We start from the raw sequence: 20,443 nt of genomic DNA on the forward strand, positions 1-20,443 counted from the left end.
TTTCCTTTTTAATTGATTTGAAAACATTTCAATTTTTATATAATTAAAACATATATTTATGAAAAACAATATGGCTGCCATGGCATCAAGATGTGTGTCCCCACTTGAGATTTTTCTGTAATTACGCCACTGACCATACCCCTTCCTTTTCCATCTCTGAAGTCTTGTCTACTCAGACGTTGGTCAACATTTTGTAAGAGCATCTGTTCTGGCTCTGTGGATGGTGCCCTGGTATTATACTGTATCCTGAAAATCCTTTGCAAAAGATGGATGATCGAAGCTTTGCAACCAGCATTGTGTAAAGAACTCTGAGAAACTGTATGGTCTGAAAGACTGAAGTCATTGGCCAAACTGCTGAAAGGGAATAGAACAATGTAACCTATGAACAACGCTAAATTTACCACCACACTGTGCAGCAATGTCAAAGTGTTGCAATGTCAATGTCAAATGTCAAAGTGTTTATGTAGTGCACCACATAAGAACATGCCTAATAACTACATGCACTACACAGCAACACAAAAAGTGCCAAGACCACAAGTTTATTCAAATGAAAACAGTAGTACAAGAAACCTCGCACGAGGTTTTGCTAAAAAAATATACCAGGGAAATGGGATGAGCCCTGGCACACAAAACAAGGATAAAAAAAGCATACGTGCCAAGGATTATAATTGCCCCAAATCAATTTATCAACCCAGCGTTGTCAATAGAAAAAATAAAACCAAAACAATATCCCTGCAAAAGCAAGACCTTCATAGCTGAAAAAAATAAGAGGCACCAACAGTGACAGTGCACTGAAAAACAAATTGAAATTGGTCCAAATGATAAAGCGCAAACATTCTCAGCAACTTCATCAAAACTGGCAAAAGCCACAATACACTGTCAAAGCACAGAAATGCCTACTTCCTAGGCTGCTGGATAATAGTTGGCTTGGAGGAACAGGCCCTATACTCATGCGATGGTTGTGGCTTGTTGTGGAAAACCTGTACTGCTTCTGGAGGAAAGTCAGCATCCCCCTGAAAAGGCCAGGCAGGGACAAGAGTAACGATGCAAAAAAATCACTCTTCAGTGTTGACCAGATGTCTTGCATTCAGCCAACTGAATGACAACTAACGTGCCGCAGACCTATGTTCTACAGCAAATAAACAATGTTCATTATTGCACCACAGTTCTGTCACGTAAAGCAACTTTCTACGTGCCAAGGCCACGATGTGATTATAAAGCACACCATAGTGGGGAACTCGCGATTAATTTTGACCGTCTGAGGTTCTTTCACAAGCACCTATATCTAGGTACATGGGTGCTCGTGCATTTCGCACCCACTGAAATGTGGCCGCCATGGTCGGGAATGGCTTCCTCAGAGTGTGACTGAAGCGGTTGAAGAAACACTTATTTTTGCGCCACACAGATTCCTACAAGAATTACTAGAGGGAACTGTGGTTCTGTGCATTGTTCAACTACCATGAGAATGCATTTGTCTAGTCTTTATGTGTTCACGGCATCAAGAGTTCTAATGGCTTTGTTTATTACGGCTTTCTAGCTTCAGTGATGCGATGCAGTCAGCGGCTCAACGGAGGTAGTGTACACTCTACATTAGAGCATCAGTCTCCAACTTTTATTAATGCCATTTGCAATGACAACATGTTGAGCAGTTTGTCTTGTGTATCCTATTCATACACGCACTATGATCAACTATCTATAAACGGGCGGAATTTACATAATTTGATGCCAAATTTCTGGAGACTCAATTTGAAGCAGGTGGAAGTGTCAGAATAAATTAGTGTATTTTACAGCAATTAATCACAATTAGAACGTAACTGGATAATTAATTATTGCAAAGTCATTCATGCCATAAAACATAAAAATAATTCAACGAACTTCAATATCGTGGTTATATGGGCTCGTTGGTATTGTGGGAATCAAGAGTGCCCTCCCCTTTGGTGCCTCGTTCCCCAGCTAGCACGTGTGCGCGCGTGTGTGTGCGTGTTGGCCCCGCACGGCTCGAGCGCCGGGAATCGCCGTTAATCGGCAGTACGGCGACCATGGTGGCGGCACCCAGGCCTCTTTATCTGGTGCGAGCCATGCGTTGGCTTCCCGGTGCGTGTCTATGCGTCCGGACATGTCCGGAGTATGCCCACGCCACCACGTTAGCCTACGTCACTGCGCAATGCCTGTCCTCATTGACCGCCAGTGACAACCCCCTTTCCCATGAGCTCGCTTCTGTGTGGCACTGGCTTGCCCGCGGCAGATGCTCTGTGGCCAGCACGAGAGGTTGATGCGCTGCTCCGGCAGGCGGCTTCTCATCCGCATGCTCAGCTGCTGCCCTTTGTGTGACAGTCATAGCGGCGCTGGCAAGCATACTCGATCGGTCTTGCGGAGTTACCCTGACGGCCCGCAAACCTGTGATTGTCGCACTGTGCTGCATCTTGGGTTAATAAACCCGTGTTTGTTGACAACCTGCCTCGAGTGCCTTTTCTGCGCCGTGTCAGAGAGTCGAAGAACCTGGTCATAGCGTCTTTGTTCGCTGCGGCAGTGGAGAACGTCGCGCCCCTTCCCGGTCGCCTTGTAAGGTAAGCTTCATGCAAACCTATCTCCACAGTATGTACATACATTTTTCAAACAGCGCAGAAACAGGACATCGAGAAAAGACCACACAACACAGCACCTCAGTTGTGTTGTCTTTTCTCAAAGCCCTGTTTCTACGCTGTTTGAAAAATATTAATTGAACAACCCACTCAAATTACATGCAATAGTTATCTGCTGGCGGCAAGCATTTCTAAGAAGATAAAAAAATATTTTAAAACTCCTGACAAAACGTTCAATGCTTTTGTACTGGTCATGAAACTCCTGCGTAACGTTATGGAAAAGCTTCATATAGCACCCGCAGTTTCCACACCACAGCGTTGCGTAGATAGGCGGAGGCGCTATACTAGATGCTACAGACACTATGAAACGTGCTATGGACACTGGAAAGTTGATGCTCGTGGCATCCCTTAATTCATCTGAACAAGAAAGGCGGCTGCGGCTACTGGAGGGGTACCAGAGGGGCGTGGAGTGCTGCTGTGCATCCTTGCAGCTGTTTCACTTCAACGTCTATTGACATGCGACACCGATGCTTAGTAATTTGCCGAAGCAGCGATGCCCAACACCTGCTGTGTGCAAGGCTGCCATGCCGGATATAAGGGCGTCGACGGACAGGTCAGGTGGATGACAGCCATTACGCAACAGGGTACTGCTGGGTTCTTGTTTGATATCGAAATATGTTCGTGCATGCAAGGAACATGTCGATACCAGAGACATTATTTGAATTCCAGCAATGAACTGATGTTTACTACGACACTAAATCTGAATGGACGGGGGGATGGAGAGACAAGACACTCTGGTAGGTACGTAGGTACGAACCAATAAAGCTTGTATGCCTAAATGCAACAACTTCCGCTTGGAAGTCGTAACATTGCCTAGACAGAGCATGCACAGTTCACAACTGCTTCTGCGATTATTGCCAAGATTGTTTCACGTTCAGATTTACTAGTTCTGACCAAAAAGTTCTCACTGGAAGCTTCATGATGCCCCAGAAAGAACCAGGGAATTAGCAGAAGAACAAGTGTTGTGGGCCTCCAGCGGGCGATAGTGCCCATCATAACTTCTTACACAAGCGACATTAATTTCTGGGTTAGCTAGACTTGCTTACTGTGCAAAATTTAAGCACGACTTTAAACTACAATGGGATTGGGAAACAAAGGTATAGGTATTGTGGGAATCGAGCGCGCCCTTCCCTTTGGCGCCTCGTTCCCCAGCTAGCGCGCGTGTTGGCCCCGCGCGGCTCGAGCGCCGGGAACCGCCGTTAATCGGCGGTATGGCGACCGCGGCGGCAGCGCCAGGCCTCTTTGTCTGGTGCAAGCCATGCGTCAGCCTCCCGGCGCGCGGGCACGCGTCTGGACATGCCTCGACATGCTCACATGCTCACGCCACCAAGCTAGCTTACGTCACTGCGCAACGCCTCTCCTCATTAGCCGCCAGTGACAACCCCCTTCCCCCTTGAGCTCGCTTCTGTCTGGCGCGGGCTTGCCCGCGTCAGATGCTCTCAGGCCAGCACGAGAGGTTAACGCGCTGCTCTAGCAGGCGGCTTCTCGTTCGTGTGCTCGACTGCTGCCCTTTGTGTGATAGTTGTAGCGCCGCTGGCAAGCGTACTCGATCGGTCTTGCGGAGTTCCCTTTACGGCCTGCAAGCCCGTGACTGTCGTACTGTGCTGCATCTTGGGTTAATAAACCCGTGTTTTTTGTTGACATCCTGCTTCGAGTGCCTTTTCTGCGCCGTGCCGGAGTCGACGAACCCGGCCGTAGCGTCTTTGTTCGCTGCGGCAGTGGAGAACGTCGCGTCCCTTCACGGTCGCCTCGTAGGGTAAGCTTTGTGCTAAACCTATCTCCACAGTATGAGCACAAGCAAAATTGCGGCAGCCTTAGTCACACTTTTTCTAATGATTAATAACTTGAGCTAGTAAACAACTTAAGCGCTATATATTAGTTGGTGAAAAAAATGTGGGCAGAATGTTTTTGTATGGGTAACACCCATTCGAACACGCGAATGCCCGTCCAAATGCAGCAGATCGGCCACCTTCTACTCACAGCGGCACCTTTTGTCCCTGTATGAAACTTTGGTGGGAGTTTCATGACCAGAAGTACTGAAGGACCCTAGTATTGCATTCATCAATGCAATCGCACGTAGCAAAACGTTTTGCACAGAAGTGATATAATAGAACTTTAGGTAACAAGAATGTTTACCGTACACTCGGTGTTTATTTCACTTCCTTGCCGAGAGCACAAAAATGGCAAAGTCGAGCCTATAAACAAGGATGCTGTGTTGTAAAGGTGCATAGTATTTGGTGACAACTATTTATAACGTTGTTGGGCCTAACTTTAGGTATATTTCTGTTCCCGTTCCACAAAGCTCAGTGGTGAGCTTTTGCTGCCTTTTCATTGTTTGTATCAAATGCAACAGAAGTCGTATGTGTGTGGCATTTTTTATGGATAATATTTATTCTGTGCAACAAGGCTATTCCTTCAGATTGTACAGCACTTCTCTTGCACTATCTGATCAATTAAACGCCAAGAAACCCACCTAACAAATAGAGTTATTTTGCCTGGCAGACATTGAATGGACGAAAAGCAAATGCATCCATAGACGATGTTCAAGAGAGACTTCGACTCAGCTTCCAACACAGTTCAATGGCACATTTAATTGGAAACATCAGCGCTCTAACTGAATGCAACAATGCCGAGCCCACACTAGATTCGTGCCAGAGAAAGTGCATCCGAGCTGAACATGCAGCCGTTCAAAAGAGCAATCGGAGGCCAGCAGAGGAAACACGTCAGTGTGTCTTTTTCAATACTGTTTGAAGAGACTTTCTTTTTTATTTATTCAACTCGGGATGAGCAATAGATGTATTACTGAGGATATTTTTGTGATCACGAGATGAGCCAATGGCTGTGTCCTTCCCTTCATTTTCGCAGTCGTTCCCTTTGACTACGTGGTTTGCAGAGAGGAGAGAAAGTGATTTTCAGCCATCTTCGAAATGAAATTTCAAATTTCCCTCTGTATGCAGTGCTATATTTGGCTCAAAAGTTGACAGGGCCCTTACTGAGAAACACTTCAGACTACAGTGGAACCCAGCTGTTACGTTCCTCACTGCTGCGTTTCCCCGGCTGTAACGTCGTTTTCCGCCGGTCCCGGCATAGCTCCCATAGGATACAACGTATTGGGAACCCCGCTGTTACGTCGTAACTGTCGGACTGTTCCCGTATGATACGTCGCGAAGTGCGCTCGGAGCCGACCGAGTGACTACCAAAGAGAGCAGTAGTGGTGCATTTTCACGCAGCTTGGCCTCGTTTGACCGTAATATTAGCCGCATGAGAGGCGCAAGCAACAGAATCTTTCAATTGATGCAAACAAAAGCATGGCCTTCAAGATTCAAATTGCAAAGATGGCGTCTATGACGTAATTGCTTGCGAAAGCAAGGCCTTCGAGATTGGCATTTACTTCTGCCATCGCGTTGGCGTAGACTCATCATCATCGTTATTTGTCGGAGAACGGGAGGAGTTCGAGCTGGTTGGAGCTCGCATGGTCGTGCGTGCGGTTCGCGGTCGGACTCGCTGTGCCGGTCATGATTGCGTGTGCTTAGTTCTTTCATGCCTACAGCTGTTGGTGTTAAAAAAATCACATACGTTGATTACATTTCTGTGGATGAGGCCGTCCTAAGCTCCGCGTTTCTATCCATCGACTAGATCGCGGCTGAGCGCGCCAATTTTCATGCTGCTCGTAAGAACTGAAATAAAATTCTGTACCACTAAATATTTTGCTGTTTTTCCCGTTTTTCGACTCTTACGTTTCCCGTCTTTACGTTTATTTCCTACGGTCCCTTCAAAAACGTATCAGCAGGGTTCCACTGTACACTCAAAAGTGTTGCAGAGCCCCTTTAATTATACTATACTGTGTAATGGTGCACATAACTGTTAGCCCCTTAAGTGCTTTATTTTTTTGAAAATTTCCCAACCAAAAGTGCCTATTTTTTTTATTGCTGATTTCGAATCTGATTGTACTAAAAAATAGCTAGCCGATGTTAAAAAAATATTTGTACCACATACTTAGTCAAATCAAAACACGGAATAATGCAAGGGGGCCTGTTGCAGCTCCTGCACCAAAAGAGAGTTTCCTTTCTCAATTTTTTCCCGTTTTCTCCTCGCTTCCGAGAGCAAACGAAGCACATTTGAAGAAACTGTTGAATATATTCCATAAGGTCATCTGGCAATGACAAGTTGAAAGTCTTGCCTGGAATGACCAAGAATGGAAAGCGAGGAGGCTTCACAGGAGGATTGCCCGCATCAAGCAGGATCCACTGGGGAGCACTCGCGATGTTCGCTTCCGAGCTGTTTTCATCATCACCGGAGGAGATGCTCAATTCACCGCCTTCGCTGTCTTCACTTCCGGACACAAGATAAACATCTGTATCCGAATGATCATCACTCGAAGAAGATGACGAAAACGAAAAGCCTCTTTTCGTGTTGACGAGCCAGTTATGCATAGGTCCCCGCAACCGCAAGCCATCTTTTCATACAAAAACCGCGCTCTTTCCGCAGGAGAAAATGGATGGATGGATGGATGCTATGAGCGTCCCCTTTATAACGGGGCGGTGACATGTCTGCCACCAGGCTCGAAGGATAAAAAAGAAAAAAAAAGAAAAAAAAAACCTTCCTTGTTTCATGTTGTCCTAATGCCTTATCTACATTGATTAAATCTATGTTATTATAACAAAAAATATAAATTCACAGTCCATCTCTCTGCCTCTTAAGGCAGAATAACCTTTTTTCCCCCAATTATTTATTTTTGTACTTTATCTCTACTTTTCTGCCACCAATACTCTAACCGTCTCTTACTTATTTCTATCGCGGGCGTGTTCAGCTTTCCATTGTTGTCCCTAAAACCCAAGGCTTCATGTAGACTCGTGCCCACACGTATACCTGGGTGAATATCGCCACATTCAATCAGTACATGTTCCATCGTTTCCTTAGTTCCCCCGCAGCATGTACATAGTTCTTCTTCGTTACTGAATCTCGCTTTATAACTACGCGTTCTCAGGCAGCCCGACCTTGCTTCAAACAGTAAAGCGCTTCCCCTTGAATTATCATAAAACCTTTCCCTCCTTATTTCGTTTTTTCCTTTTCGGTAGTTACTCAGAGCCGGCTTCTTTTCCATCGCTGTCATCCAATAAGTCTTCTCCGCCTCTCTGACCTTCCGCTTAATGCTCCTTGTTGCCATATCGCCCGCACTGCCAGCCGTATATTTACTGGTGAGCCTCCTAGTTCTTTTTCTCCACTGCGTGTCAACGCTTTTTCTATACAAATACCTGAAAACCTTCTCTGCCCATCTACTCTTCTTCATTTTCCTCAGCCTCTCTTCGAATCTCATTTTGCTCTGCGCTATAAATTGCCAAGTAAATGCTGCCATCTGGTGGATTACACGCAATCTAAGCTGTAGAAGAGCGCCTCTTGCCCTGAACGCTAGAGGGGAGTACCTATTCCGCTAGGACGAGCTCTGCTCGTCCAAAGCAGTTTGGGGACAGTTTGGGCAGGACGAGCTCTGCTCGTCCAAAGCAGTTAAGGGGTTAAAGTTAGTGTGAAATCAAGACTAATGGTTGGTGTGGTCATAAGTGAAGAAATGCTGGAGAAACGGCAAAAAAACAAATGTGCGAGGTGGGGCGGGTAAGTTCTTTTTTTTAATATAGGAAAGTGCTAGGAAATGAACATCTCCAAGGCTGCATCTTTCTCCGTAAGATGTGCAAGATCCGATTGTACTTCTTACATAAGTCTGACAAACAATTATGGAAAGTTCCAATTACTTGGTATTCCTACAAGACACACCATCACTGAACTCACTTTCAGCTTCTAACACATGGCATGCTCCACTTTCACTATGGCAGTATGTGCTGGCTGCTTGAACACTATTTTGAAGATAACAAAGAAGTAGTGCAAATTTCACCATATTTATGAAACAATAGTAATTAGAGTTCCACTGTACATTGCAGAACAATACTGCACACGTAAACCCCTGACACTACTATGCTCAGCCAAAATTCACTACAACTCTAATCTGATAAATTTAAAAAGGCAAGAGAGCAAAGTGTGGCTATGCAGTCAATGTATGGTGTAGAGAAAAAGGCCATACATACCTTGGCAACTACTCCCGAAATGACAAGGTGCGGCTTTGGAGGACTACAAAGGAAAATATGCAGGTCACCAATAAACAAAGTATCAGTGTCGACAAATGAACAGCACAAAAGATGTGCACTGCATCTTATTTACAGCACCACTTACTCAAACTGTTTTCACCATGCTCGGTGCATGAACAAGGGCTCTGTTGGTTCTGTGATGCTGGAGGTTATCAACCCACTGCCACTGTGCTTGGTTATTGCCGTGACAAACTTGAACCAAAAGCTGAGGCCAGCGTTCGGAACTTCTTAAGAATATTGCTAAAGTTAAAAAACGTGTATCACTTGTGTTGGCATAGTGTCGTGGCGCTTCTGCAGTATGACGTCATACCATGTACAGTAGGTCCACTGTTAAAAGGAACACTCCAATGAGCATCTTTCATTTTGCTGGTCCTCTAACAGCAAGTGGACAGGGAAACATTGTTCATGCAATGCACAAGTCTGTCAAAAAGAGGCAGACCTGTCAACCACCAGTAGGTTTATGCAAATCCACGCCACTATGTTTTTGCAAGAGAGCGAAATCCAAACATGCCCTGCATGCAAGTGTTCCCTTTAACAGTGGACCCGTCTTACATGCATCATATGGATCGTAAAGCACTGATCACCACTGTTTCGAAATGAAGTAAATGTATATAAGTGTACAAATGTGTGAGTGTTCTGTATGCAAAATAATGTACGATTTCAAAATGTATGCAGTGCATGTAAGCAGCCTAAACAGCTTTGCTGGTAATCCAGCCCTATATGAATGCTATGGCCACCCAAATTTTACCTGACCTGGACCCTTCCAAGACATCTGAACCACACGCAAATGGGGTCTCTATGCCCACACAGAGACTTTTACAAGCATGATTGGTACATTACCAATGCTGTATTTACTGATGCTGCAATGGACAATGCCTGGCCCTGGTATGGTACAAACTCTCAACCAGTGAGGCCAAGCACTGCAACGCAGAATGGACCATGCAACCCCTACACAGGGAGAACTTTTTTCCACGCGAACTGCCTTACAGGATAATGTGATGCACCATCTACACATACCCATATGAAGCACTGAAAGACAGAGAACCCCAACATGGAAGATTCCACTGCTTTACGCATACACTAGATTCTCCAGCAAATACAGAATGGCACTTGCGCTATGCTAGGGTTACCTGGAGACCAGGACATGTGAATGCCCAAGGGTGACGTAGTGAGGTGGCCCATAGTCTTGCTGCTTCAAGTGCTGTATCTCTACTTCATCTCCTATCTCTCATACATGGGTCTCCTGCTCTGTGTAACCACCCCTACGAAACTTTGCTGCCTAACCCTCACTTTGAAATGGCACGGATGCAATGCGTCCACAAGTATCTTAATTCAGAGAGACTCAATCTGTCACACCTACCCAAATATTTAGGACCTCGCCCTCAGTTGATCCCAGAAACTTGCAAACAACCACCACCTCTGACATAATCCATAAATGGCAGACTCTTGCTGACTGGAGAAGGGCAATGACACCTCTGCCCACTGCATATGCACGTTTTGTCACTCTTCATGCAAAGCCTACGCCCAGTAGCTTGTAATACACTGCCCCACTCCCCATCCACATGGAAAGGACAATAGTGTTTTTCTACCCCCTGATCTAGAAGCTTTGCAAAAGGAGATACTCAAACGCCCCGATCAGCTTGTCCTATTAGACCACTTCAGAGTTGCTAGCAGCTTAGTGCAAGTGAGATGTATGCTTACTTTTCCTCCCAATCTCCCTCAACAGCAGTGTTGTAAACGTTACAGAAAAACAAGGAACTAAATACGTTACTCGCTACGTTAACAAAAAAGGAACGCATAAAAAAAAGGTAACGCGTTACCGTTACCATTACAGAAAAAAAAGTAACGCACGTTACTTGTGCCGTTATTCCATGGTAAGAAATTTGAATCAGTGCGTCTTTGCTGTAGTAACCCACGGGAGCAATGTTATAAAGCTCATATTTATATTTCACATAAAACTTCTAGCCCAAACAACGATTTTACCTGAAATACTGATTTAACAAGAATACTTTGCGCAGATGTATCGGCATCCAGCAATAATACAGAGGCCTATTAAGTTGCCTCTAGAATTACGTATGATGATTTCTAACCCTGTGGCACAATTTAAAGCCATTTCTCTCAGTATGACATCAAACACAACTCAACTCTCAACAAATCTGAGTAGTTCTGACTGTGTGCTTCTATTAACAAGACAGATGCTCAAAAACTGCAGTCATAAAGAAATGCTTAAACGGCTTAGTTCTAGGAAAAAATATTTGCAAATGTACAAATTTTTCTCTTTTAACTAGAATAATTGCTGTAAAAATTGCGCATGTTTATGTGAAGCTGTTCAAGTTCAGCCTCGTTGCTAAAAAATTGAAGAACTACAGAAACGTGTACCCGCAGTTACAGATAGAAATAATAACAATAATATCTGGGGTTTAACGTCCCAAAACCACAATATGATTATGAGCGACGCCGTAGTGGAGGGCTCCGGAAATTTCGACCACTTGGGGTTCTTTAACGTGCACCGAAATCTAAGTACACGGGCCTGAAACATTTTCTCCTCCATCGAAAATGCAGCTACCGCGGCCGCCAGGATTCGATCCCGCGACCTTCGGGTCAGCAGTCGAGCGCCATAACCACTAGACCACTGTGGCGGGGCAATAGAAAAAAGCAAATTTCATTTTGAAAACAAAGTTGATAACAAACGCTATAGATAGGGCTTCGTGCTTTCGGTTTTATCCGAAAAAATCCGATAAGATAAACATTCGCCGGTAAAATTTTTGACAATTCGGATTTATCCGATAAACTCCGATTTCAAGGGCCAATATGACCTGGTTCCGTTCTTTAGCAAAAGGGCAAGTTCTAAGCGCTCACATATACATCTTCTGGTTTGACCGATTTAAAGTTAACCGCACATAGCTGTATTAGGCAACGTAGCTCTATTGTGCTCCTACTCAGCTTCCTACCTGCAGAGGCTTCACAAGGACTTGCAAATCTCCAACCCCGAATTCAAGGCGATTCACTTCGAAGATCCGTGCCACCTACTCAACAACGCTCTGGAGGATGGAATAAAGACAAGCTCGTTTAACGTAGTTTCGATTTTGCTGTGCACTTTCCTGCCCTGTAGAAGTCGTTGCGGGAGCTGCGCTGTAAGTTTGGTCTTGTGCGCTTGGCCATGGGCATGTCCATCAAGTCGCTGAAAAACGTATGTCTGTCGAGGTGGTTTTCTTTTTATGAAACTCTAGAAGATATTTTGGACTACTGGCGCACCATTTTGTCTTTCTTGAGAAGCAACGAAGCCAAGGGAACGAAGTGCGAGAAGCTCAAAGAGTCTTATTTCATCGCCTGAAGCTGTGCACGACTTGCTCGTTAAGATGAGGCTTCTGAAGACCCTTTCGTGTGCCCTGCTCTCAATCATTAAGGAACTTGAGGCAGAGAGTACCCTGGTACACCAAGTTTATCCCATACTGGGTTTCCTTTGCACGCACTCATCAGTCAATGGCGTGATCCAACCGAGCTCTTTGCATCAGATGTCACAAGTCTGTTGGACCTCCTTGACGAGACCGACCACTTAACGACTGTCGCAGACTCACGGATACTACGCTGCTGTTGCCGAAAAGTGGAGGCAGACATCTGAGAGGAACCTGTCTGACCAACTCCAGTACACCAAAGAATTGTTTTGGTACTGTGTTCGAATTGTGAATCCAAATGTGAAGCATGAGCTGCCCTGCGTGTTTGAAACCTATGCACCTATTTTTCAATAAGTGCTTCTTGAAACTGATGACATGAGCCAGCTCCTGAGTGATTTTGCGAACTATCAGTGCTATGAAATATGTAGCATTGTTGAACCCCTGTTGTTTTCGAGACTTCACAATGTCCAGTGGCCAGTGCTTTCTCGCTGCGCGCTGAGTCTTCTGGCGCTTCCCGTTTCTAGCGCTAACATTGAAAGGGCATTTTCAAAGCTGAGAGTCGTCAATCGAAAGGAGCGCGCTTTGATCACTGACAGCAACCTCGCAAAGTATGCTTGCGTGCTTTACAATAAGCTTTAAGCATAAGGTTGCTATAAGTACAAATACAGGTGTTATGTGTTCAAGTATTTCACTTGTGCGTATATGTTTTTGTGCATTCAAACCTTCTAGAAAAAAAAATGCGCTTCGTGTTTTGATGTTTTAGTATTCAGATATGAACTGATCTAAGATTTTGGGGTTTCAAGAATAATGCAGAACTCCAAATTTCGGAGAATTGGGGATTTATGACAAATAAACTCCGATAAACGCCGAATTTCCGCCAAAAATATAAACCCTGATAAACACCCGCCGATCTTCAAGAAAAATAAACACCGAAAACATGGAGCTCTAGCTATAGAGTATCGCAGGCAGAACTTTCTAATAGCTACAATTTATAGAATTTAAGCAACAGCTACATTTCAAAGCTGTCATTGGACAGCTCGCCTCGCTTCAAAGTGAATACATCCGCCCCTACGCTAAATAGGCGCTCGACGGACTCATCGGACGGTACTCTCTTAAAGGGACACTAAAGGCAAATATTAAGTCGACGCTGATTGTTGAAATAACGGTCCAGGAACCTTGTAGTGCTACTTTTGTGCCAAGGAAGTGTTTATTTTGAAATAAAATCACGTTTTAAGGGTCCGCATCGCGTTAGCGCACTTCAAATCACCCGCTTGAAAACTGTCTTTCTCACGTCACTGTTGCCGTGCCCAACGTTGCCCGCCTTTACTGCGCGGTGGCGTGCGCCATTTGGGCATCCGGCAACATCACATGCATGCGGCATTTTGCTGAACTTTCTGTCGGAGCTACTTTCACGAGCGCCCAAAACACACGCGGCAGTACGCAATACCGAAACTACCACTGAGACGCGACCGCGTGAGCGAAGCAGTGCGCCGGGCGAAGCGCAGTTTGGCGAAAACGGAACCTTTGAACCACGCGCAGTTCTTCATGGCAACGCCAAAGAGGTTCTTTTTTCCATGAATCAAACAGAAACGAACAAGCAGCATTTTATTACATCTCTTGATGCATGGAAGGTTCTTTTTTTATTGCAGCTAGTTTGATTACGAGTGATTAATTGTAGTCTGACTTTCTCACGTCATCAGGATCATTTCCGAAATGTCTTGCTCGTGGCGCTCATCGTGTGATACATTTAGCTTAATTTCTCGGTAAGTAGGGCACTGCTGTTGATAATATTGCCGTTTCAGACATCACACACTGAGCTTTCACTCTGGCATAAATTGTTATGTGCCTTTAGTGTCCCTTTAATGCCTGGCGGGGCAGCAGCAGTCTGCTGCTTTGACAAAAGAACCTCTCGGAGAGATCTGTGAAAGTGGTGCTTATGAGACTGAGTTTTGTGCAAAACTCCTGGGATAACTGGAATAAAAAGTAACGGGTAATGTGACACCTCACGTTACCGAAAAACGTTAACGCAAGTACATTATCCGTTACAGTTCCGAAATGGTAACGAGTAAGTTCCTAAGTTACCGAAGAAAGTAACATGTTACTGGTAACGCCGCTACTTGGAACATGTTACCTACAACACTGCTCAACAGTGTCTTTTCTCGAGTGAATTCATCATCAATGCAATAACAGCAAAATTTCATGCAAGGAGTCAACTGCATTAGTTCGAGGGTTAGGTGTACTGCATTAACAAAATTTGCACAACTCTAATTCTAGTGGTAAAAGTGCAGTCAGTTAACAGCCAGCAATGTTGTATTTTGTACAACTGCATATCTGCAGCTAGTCTAATACACAAGCAGCTGCATGACACGCAATCTAATTGCACCTGCTATTGTTATGTGGAAATAAAACGAACAGGAAACTCTATAGTATGCATGTATAACCGCCCAAATCTTGAACTATTGTGCGCGAGTGCCGACTTTTGTGTGCGTCAACGCCATATGACGAAGCCAAGTTGCAAACAGGGCGAGAGTAAGCACAAAAAAAAAAAAAAGCATTTGCGTCGCCAGATAAGCTGACGATCCACATTTGTCAGCTTATCTCATGCGCGCGGGCGTGTGACGTCTGCGGATTTCATTTTCTCTGTCGCTTGCTGATCTTCGGAATATAAGATACGAGCAAGATGCGCTGCCTGTTCGTCTGAACTGAGTTAATGCAGGGTGACGTTCCCACGAAGGAACAGCCAAGGAGACGATGGGCCCAGCTGAGCGCACTTCATGGGCATGCGGTTACTCTCGCCCTGTTTGCAACTTGGCTCCGTCGTACGGCGCTGACGCACAAAAAAGTTGGCGCTCGCGCACAATAAAGATTTGGGCGGCTATACATACATACTATAACACAAAACACAACATCGACAACTACTTCATAAGAAGTCAACAATGCTACTTGCCTTGGAGAAACCTCTTCAACAGCATCGTCTCCTTCATCCTTCTTTAATTCGGGAGCTTTCTCATGAGTACTACCTGCTGGTTTATGCTGTGTAATACGCATGCCACCAGCCTTAACTGTAAAGAGAAGAAATATATAGAAGCATTTCCAGTGAGTGCTCAATCACTACAACTTCTGTATTTATGCCTATAAATCAATGTATAGGCCAGCCTGTTGTAACCAGCACGGAAGTTATTCCTGAACCCACTCAAGGAAGGATTACCTGGATGCGATACTAATCCGCAAAGATGCAGATGTTGTCAACACCTGCATCTTTGCAGCAGTTGTGGCTGTAAGTAAACTTTCATAAACATGCATGTTTATCTGGTTGTAAATTAACTTATACATTCCAGTGTTTGCATCACTGATGCCACAAGTATATGGGTCATTCCAGCACAAATTGCTGAGCTTGGCCCCTATGGAAATTTAAGAAGGGTGCTGGTTGCATAATTTAGTTAGAGTTATCGGTAACAGCAATGCCATGCCAACCATTCGCGTCTTACACACTGTACACACTTTTTCCTGCAGTATTTCTTTATTATTTTTTTTCGCAAGCACCTGGCCTTGGATCACTTCTACTGGTTTATAAGTGCCCAAGATTACCCACAATCTTTTTCGCATGTTGTGACCAAGAGTACATGACAACCGCAAAAGCATGCGAGTAAACTACTTTGCAATTATTCTGGATTACTTCGAGCAAAACAGTGAATAGGTATACACATTTTACAGCAAATTCCTGAAGTGCTTAAAAAACATTGGTATCCAGTGTTGTGCGCAGTTATTTCTTTCGACTCTGTTGTAACTGGAAGCGCGGGTTATACAAGAAAAAAAAATATATATATATATAGTACACAATTTGAAATTTACTATTCTTTTGCATCTTATCCTGCACTAAAGATGTAGACTTGACTTCATGTAGACTTAAAAGATTTAACAGCAAAATCACGACGCAGGTTATACACAAATTTTGCCTTGAAATGCAGCGGTGCTGCTGCAGCAGTGCTGCTGTAAAAAAAAAACACCTTTAGAACAAAGTTTTCCCCAAAAACCATCGTCGTTGAGGTGGAACAGAGCAGCTGGCCAAAGACCAGATGTGGACAATTCATGCAACCGCAAATGGAGGTTGTTTTTTCTAAAAATTTTAGCATTGTATGCAGCAATTTCCACAGGTTACATGTGCAGATTTTTCTTTTCAGGTCATTGTAATTCAAGGTGAAGTATCATACATATAGGTGGGTAAAGCGGAAAGAGATAAAAAAAAAAAAAGCTTTTAAACACTGAAATTCGAGGCATAAGCAATATAGAATAACTGCACAAATATGCCATACATAAATTATCTTGGACTGTACAGCTCAAGAAATCGAAAGGATTTACTTTCAAGGTCCTTCACAATCTACTTTCCAATATTAAGTGTTTCAAGAACCTGTGCGCGCCCTGGGCAAGGTAATAAAGCGTCTCTGGCAGTGTTTGTGATGCTAGTAAGTTAAATGTTTAGGCTCTCGGGCCAGTATTCAAAGGCCTCAAAAAATGAACATTGCATTAAACACAACCTGCTTGCCTGGATAGGACAAAACATAACTCTGGTCCTGTGAATATAGGAAAAACATCACAAAAAGAAGTCACCCAATCCCACAGTTCCAAAAGGATAAGGAAACTTTATCACATTGAATTCTGGTTACTTTGGCTGTCAGTCAGGCCAGTACCAGTAACAAGCATTTAAAGTACAATTGCAGACATAAGCTTGCATGTTTATAGTTAAGAAAATAGAGTTACAGTGTGCAATGCAGCGAAGGTCTACAGCTGTAAGCTTATGTCAGATGCAGTAGTCAATGAAGTTGCAGAAATTGTTTCTTGATTAAAATTTTCTTTTTGCTTTTGCTTCCTAAGCAAAGTTATCAAGTCTAGCCATAATGCACTATTATACTCCCTTTTGATATAAACACTTCAACAAGCAGCAAGAATGACATGAAATTTGGGTTTTCTTTTCATGTAGATTCCCACATTTGCCTTCTGCTAAAATATTTTACCCTTATACCTAACTTTCGAGCTTTCTACTAACACTGCAAAAATCTGTAAATACAGACCATTTTAACAAAGGTAACTTCAGATCTGCCTTTTTTAACATTTCATCTTGCCTCTAAGCTTATAAAACTTGAAAGAAATATTCATAAAAGTTTACAAATACCATAGTGTCACATGGATAATCAGAAAATCAATAAATTCATTCAGAATTTATGGGCACAAAACTGAAGGAGAGAGAGAGTGGTGGAAGGTATTTCTTTTTAAAATTGCCTTGAGCCCGCACATTTTGTGCTATACATGCGCACTATTAATAGTTAATTTTCAGCTGCAGTACACAAGCAGTAGCGAACTTTGAACAGCAGAGCATAAAAAAAGCACAGCAATTTCACAGCTATCAGTTTCACTCCAGGAACATTTCTGAATGAACAAAAGTACCCCATAGCATGTCTCTACTGTCAGAAGACTTCCAATCTAGGGTAAATGATTATTGAGAGAAAATTTTTCACACAGAGAATTTTTTCCTGAAATCAGATGCAACTTTAGTAAAATTGCAGAATAACCCCAAATGTGTTAACATTCTGTTTATTTTTTACATTATGGAAAATTTGAGTTCACAGACATTTTAAATATTATTAAAGTTCAAAGAAGCAGTAACACTGTTGTTTCTCTCATCAGAGAATGTTATGGCAATGCATTTGTTTCTGAAGAACCGTGCCTCAAAAAAAGAACAAAAAAGTGAAGGTACATTCGACACGGAATGATAGATAACTAAGTTAGCAACTATGCCCAGAAAATTCCACAGGAAAATATATGGAACTATCTATAGCAATCAGCAACTTGCAAGTGAATGAGAAACTAGAAATGTGAAATGTAGCAGCAACTTCATAAGATCTACAAGTTATAAATACGCAGCTGAACAGGTTGCGCAGCTTTTTCACAGCATTTTTTTTTTTTTTTTTGCTTCAAGCACCGCGAGCCACGCGTACAACATGAAATCTGTTGCGCACCTGCCTTCGGCAAAAATCCATCCTATTCGTGTCCGGCGCAAAAACCCTTCGGAGATTCAAATGAAAGCGTGTCAGCACGTAACTATATATGCAAACGTTTGTATGGATCTCTTGATAATACTGAAATACATTGAAATATGAACGATGAAATTTGTCAGTGCTGCATGGCCAAGGAATTCCAGGATTTTTCCTTTTTAAGCCACAACTGGAACAGACGTGGAGGCGAACATTACCATATTAACGCGCAAGGTTTCTGCGAAAGCATTAACCGCAGTCCTGCGCCTAATGCGTTGACAGCTCAAAAGCGTCCTTCCTCGATTCAAGGTCAACAAAGCGCAGTTTGTGCCGTTATTCTCGGCAACGTGTCGCGCCGAAACTGGTTCTTCACCACGTGGACGGGCAAGGGCTACCGAAGGAATCTCCCCATCAGAACAGGTTACACCGAAAGTAAACGGGACCGGCGGACGCAAGTTTAAGTTAGCCGCGACAAATAATGCATGGGTGACAGCGCGTGTCATGCTCAAAATTCTGGATGACAAGAAGGGCGTTTCCCTGGACAACAGCACTGTCAGGCTTTCTCACACACTAACTCACGCTTGTATACAACGATGCCATCACCGCTGCACATGCGCACACGCAATTACACCGCAATACAACACAGATGCGCGGAGAGCATTCTTTTTTTTAACAGATGTCGCGCGATGAACACAACGTATTTGACACTATCAGTATTTGTGCGGACAGGAACTGCAGGTGCGAGCAAACTGCGCTGCAACGTGTCGATCACAGTGACCATATGCATGCGAACAAGAAACCTGCGAACAGTTGTTCTGTTACCTGCTGGAGGATGGCCGCCTTTCAGCTCACTACAGTCTTCAACAGCAGACATTTCCCCGACTTCTCTGATGTATGACAACGTATCTACTTGAGTAGCTTCGTTACTACTTTGCAAGAAAAGTAATAAGAGGGCACAATCGCTCCTCGACCAAGCTACGCTTTCCTGGCTTCTCTTTATCTGCTTCGCAAATGCATTGTGGGTACGAACGAAAGCTGTAAACAAGTTGCTCGTTTGTTTACTTTTTGGTGCTTCATAAAGTTAATTGCTAGTGCATTGCCTTACAAGTGCAGTTATGAACAATGTTGTTGAAATGTTGGGATAAAAATTAAATATTTAAACCAACAACGCAGAATTAACGTTTTAGGTAAAATAGAAATTGACATTTGTATGTAGCGCCATCTGGGATAGGTAGAAATCGCGGTAGAAGTTTCGTACTCGAAAGGGTTTGTGGTGTAGTTTGTGGGTTGTGTACAGCGTTGCCAGATGGTGAAATTCGGCACCAGATTGGGAAAATCTGGTGAAAATTGGGGGCTGCTGGTGTTGAGGTGCCAGAACGGCTACACCAGACAAAATCTGGTGAAAAGTGGTGAAAAATGTTGAGGAATGGCTTGTCACTACAATTATTATTTACACCGCGTTGTTGCCGACAACTTATTGCTTCAACCACACCACATCCCACGAGTAGCGCCAGTTTCTTGCTGCACTCCAAATCTACAAACCTTCAAACCAAAACCGGCCGAGCAGGCTGATTGTGTGGCGAAGGTCGCGGGACAGTTCGCGGGCCTAGCTGCTGGACGCCACTCCGCTCGTTCCTCTTGTCTTCAGTAATAAAGTTTATTTTCTCCTTCTCCTTGTTTATGCATATCCACCTTTATGGCTGTAGAAGGCGACGGGCTCTAAGGAGGTTAAAAAAAAATTCTAGAGTGGAAGCAATCGAAACTTCGGAGAAGCGAATGTGAAGCCAGCGTTTGGACATATTTTACCTGAAAAACATAACCTTCGTCTGATGTCTGATTAGAAAATGCCCTTGTTCTGGTGACGTAAATGCGAGGTTAGTCATTGGTCGGTTACGAGGAAGGTAATATATCCAAATGAGTATGTAAAAGGTTTTGATAGGATACAAGTAACATAGTATCTGTTCGGAACAATTAGCCGTCGAAGGTCCGTGTTCAAAACCAACCTTGTCTTTACCTCTTGTTTCTTTATAGTTTTTGGGCCCTTAACACGCGCTAAGTGGATAAAAACAGTAAACAGGGCTAAATAACTGAAGTCGGTTTGTGGACACTGGCTTCATCACAAGACAAACGAGATGTAAGGGCATGATGTAAGATATATGTAGATCGAGTATACATCTTACACCGTGGGTAAGGGTAAGCTAATTGGTTTTAAACTAAGAGCACATGTGACAGCTGACTTG

The 20,443-nt window shown here is 43.8% G+C and overlaps 1 protein-coding gene across 1 annotated transcript; it reads right to left on the minus strand.

The window, feature by feature from the left end:
* Positions 1-523: 523 nt before the first annotated feature.
* On the minus strand, positions 524-19,277 carry LOC119378970 (death-associated protein 1). Its single transcript, XM_037648087.2, has 4 exons — positions 19,026-19,277; positions 15,122-15,236; positions 8,720-8,762; positions 524-1,013 (listed from the first exon to the last, which is right to left on the minus strand). The coding sequence occupies exons 1-4, from the start codon at positions 19,075-19,077 to the stop codon at positions 897-899; spliced, it is 327 nt and encodes a 108-aa protein (XP_037504015.1). The 5' UTR covers positions 19,078-19,277; the 3' UTR covers positions 524-896.
* Between the last annotated feature and the right edge of the window lie 1,166 nt (positions 19,278-20,443).

This window comes from Rhipicephalus sanguineus, chromosome 1 (genome assembly GCF_013339695.2).
Source record: "Rhipicephalus sanguineus isolate Rsan-2018 chromosome 1, BIME_Rsan_1.4, whole genome shotgun sequence".
NCBI lineage: Eukaryota > Metazoa > Arthropoda > Arachnida > Ixodida > Ixodidae > Rhipicephalus > Rhipicephalus sanguineus.

What these genes read in the sequence shown, in the direction of transcription:
- LOC119378970 (XM_037648087.2), bottom strand. Translation starts at nt 19,077, where the DNA reads ATGTCTGCTGTTGAAGACTGTAGTGAGCTGAAAGGCGGCCATCCTCCA. An exon ending in AGGCGGCCATCCTCCAGCAG is followed by an intron (nt 15,237 to 19,025) that starts GTAACAGAACAA and finishes TTCTCTTTACAG; the next exon opens with TTAAGGCTGGTGGCATGCGT. An exon ending in GTTGAAGAGGTTTCTCCAAG is followed by an intron (nt 8,763 to 15,121) that starts GCAAGTAGCATT and finishes TTTCCTTTGTAG; the next exon opens with TCCTCCAAAGCCGCACCTTG.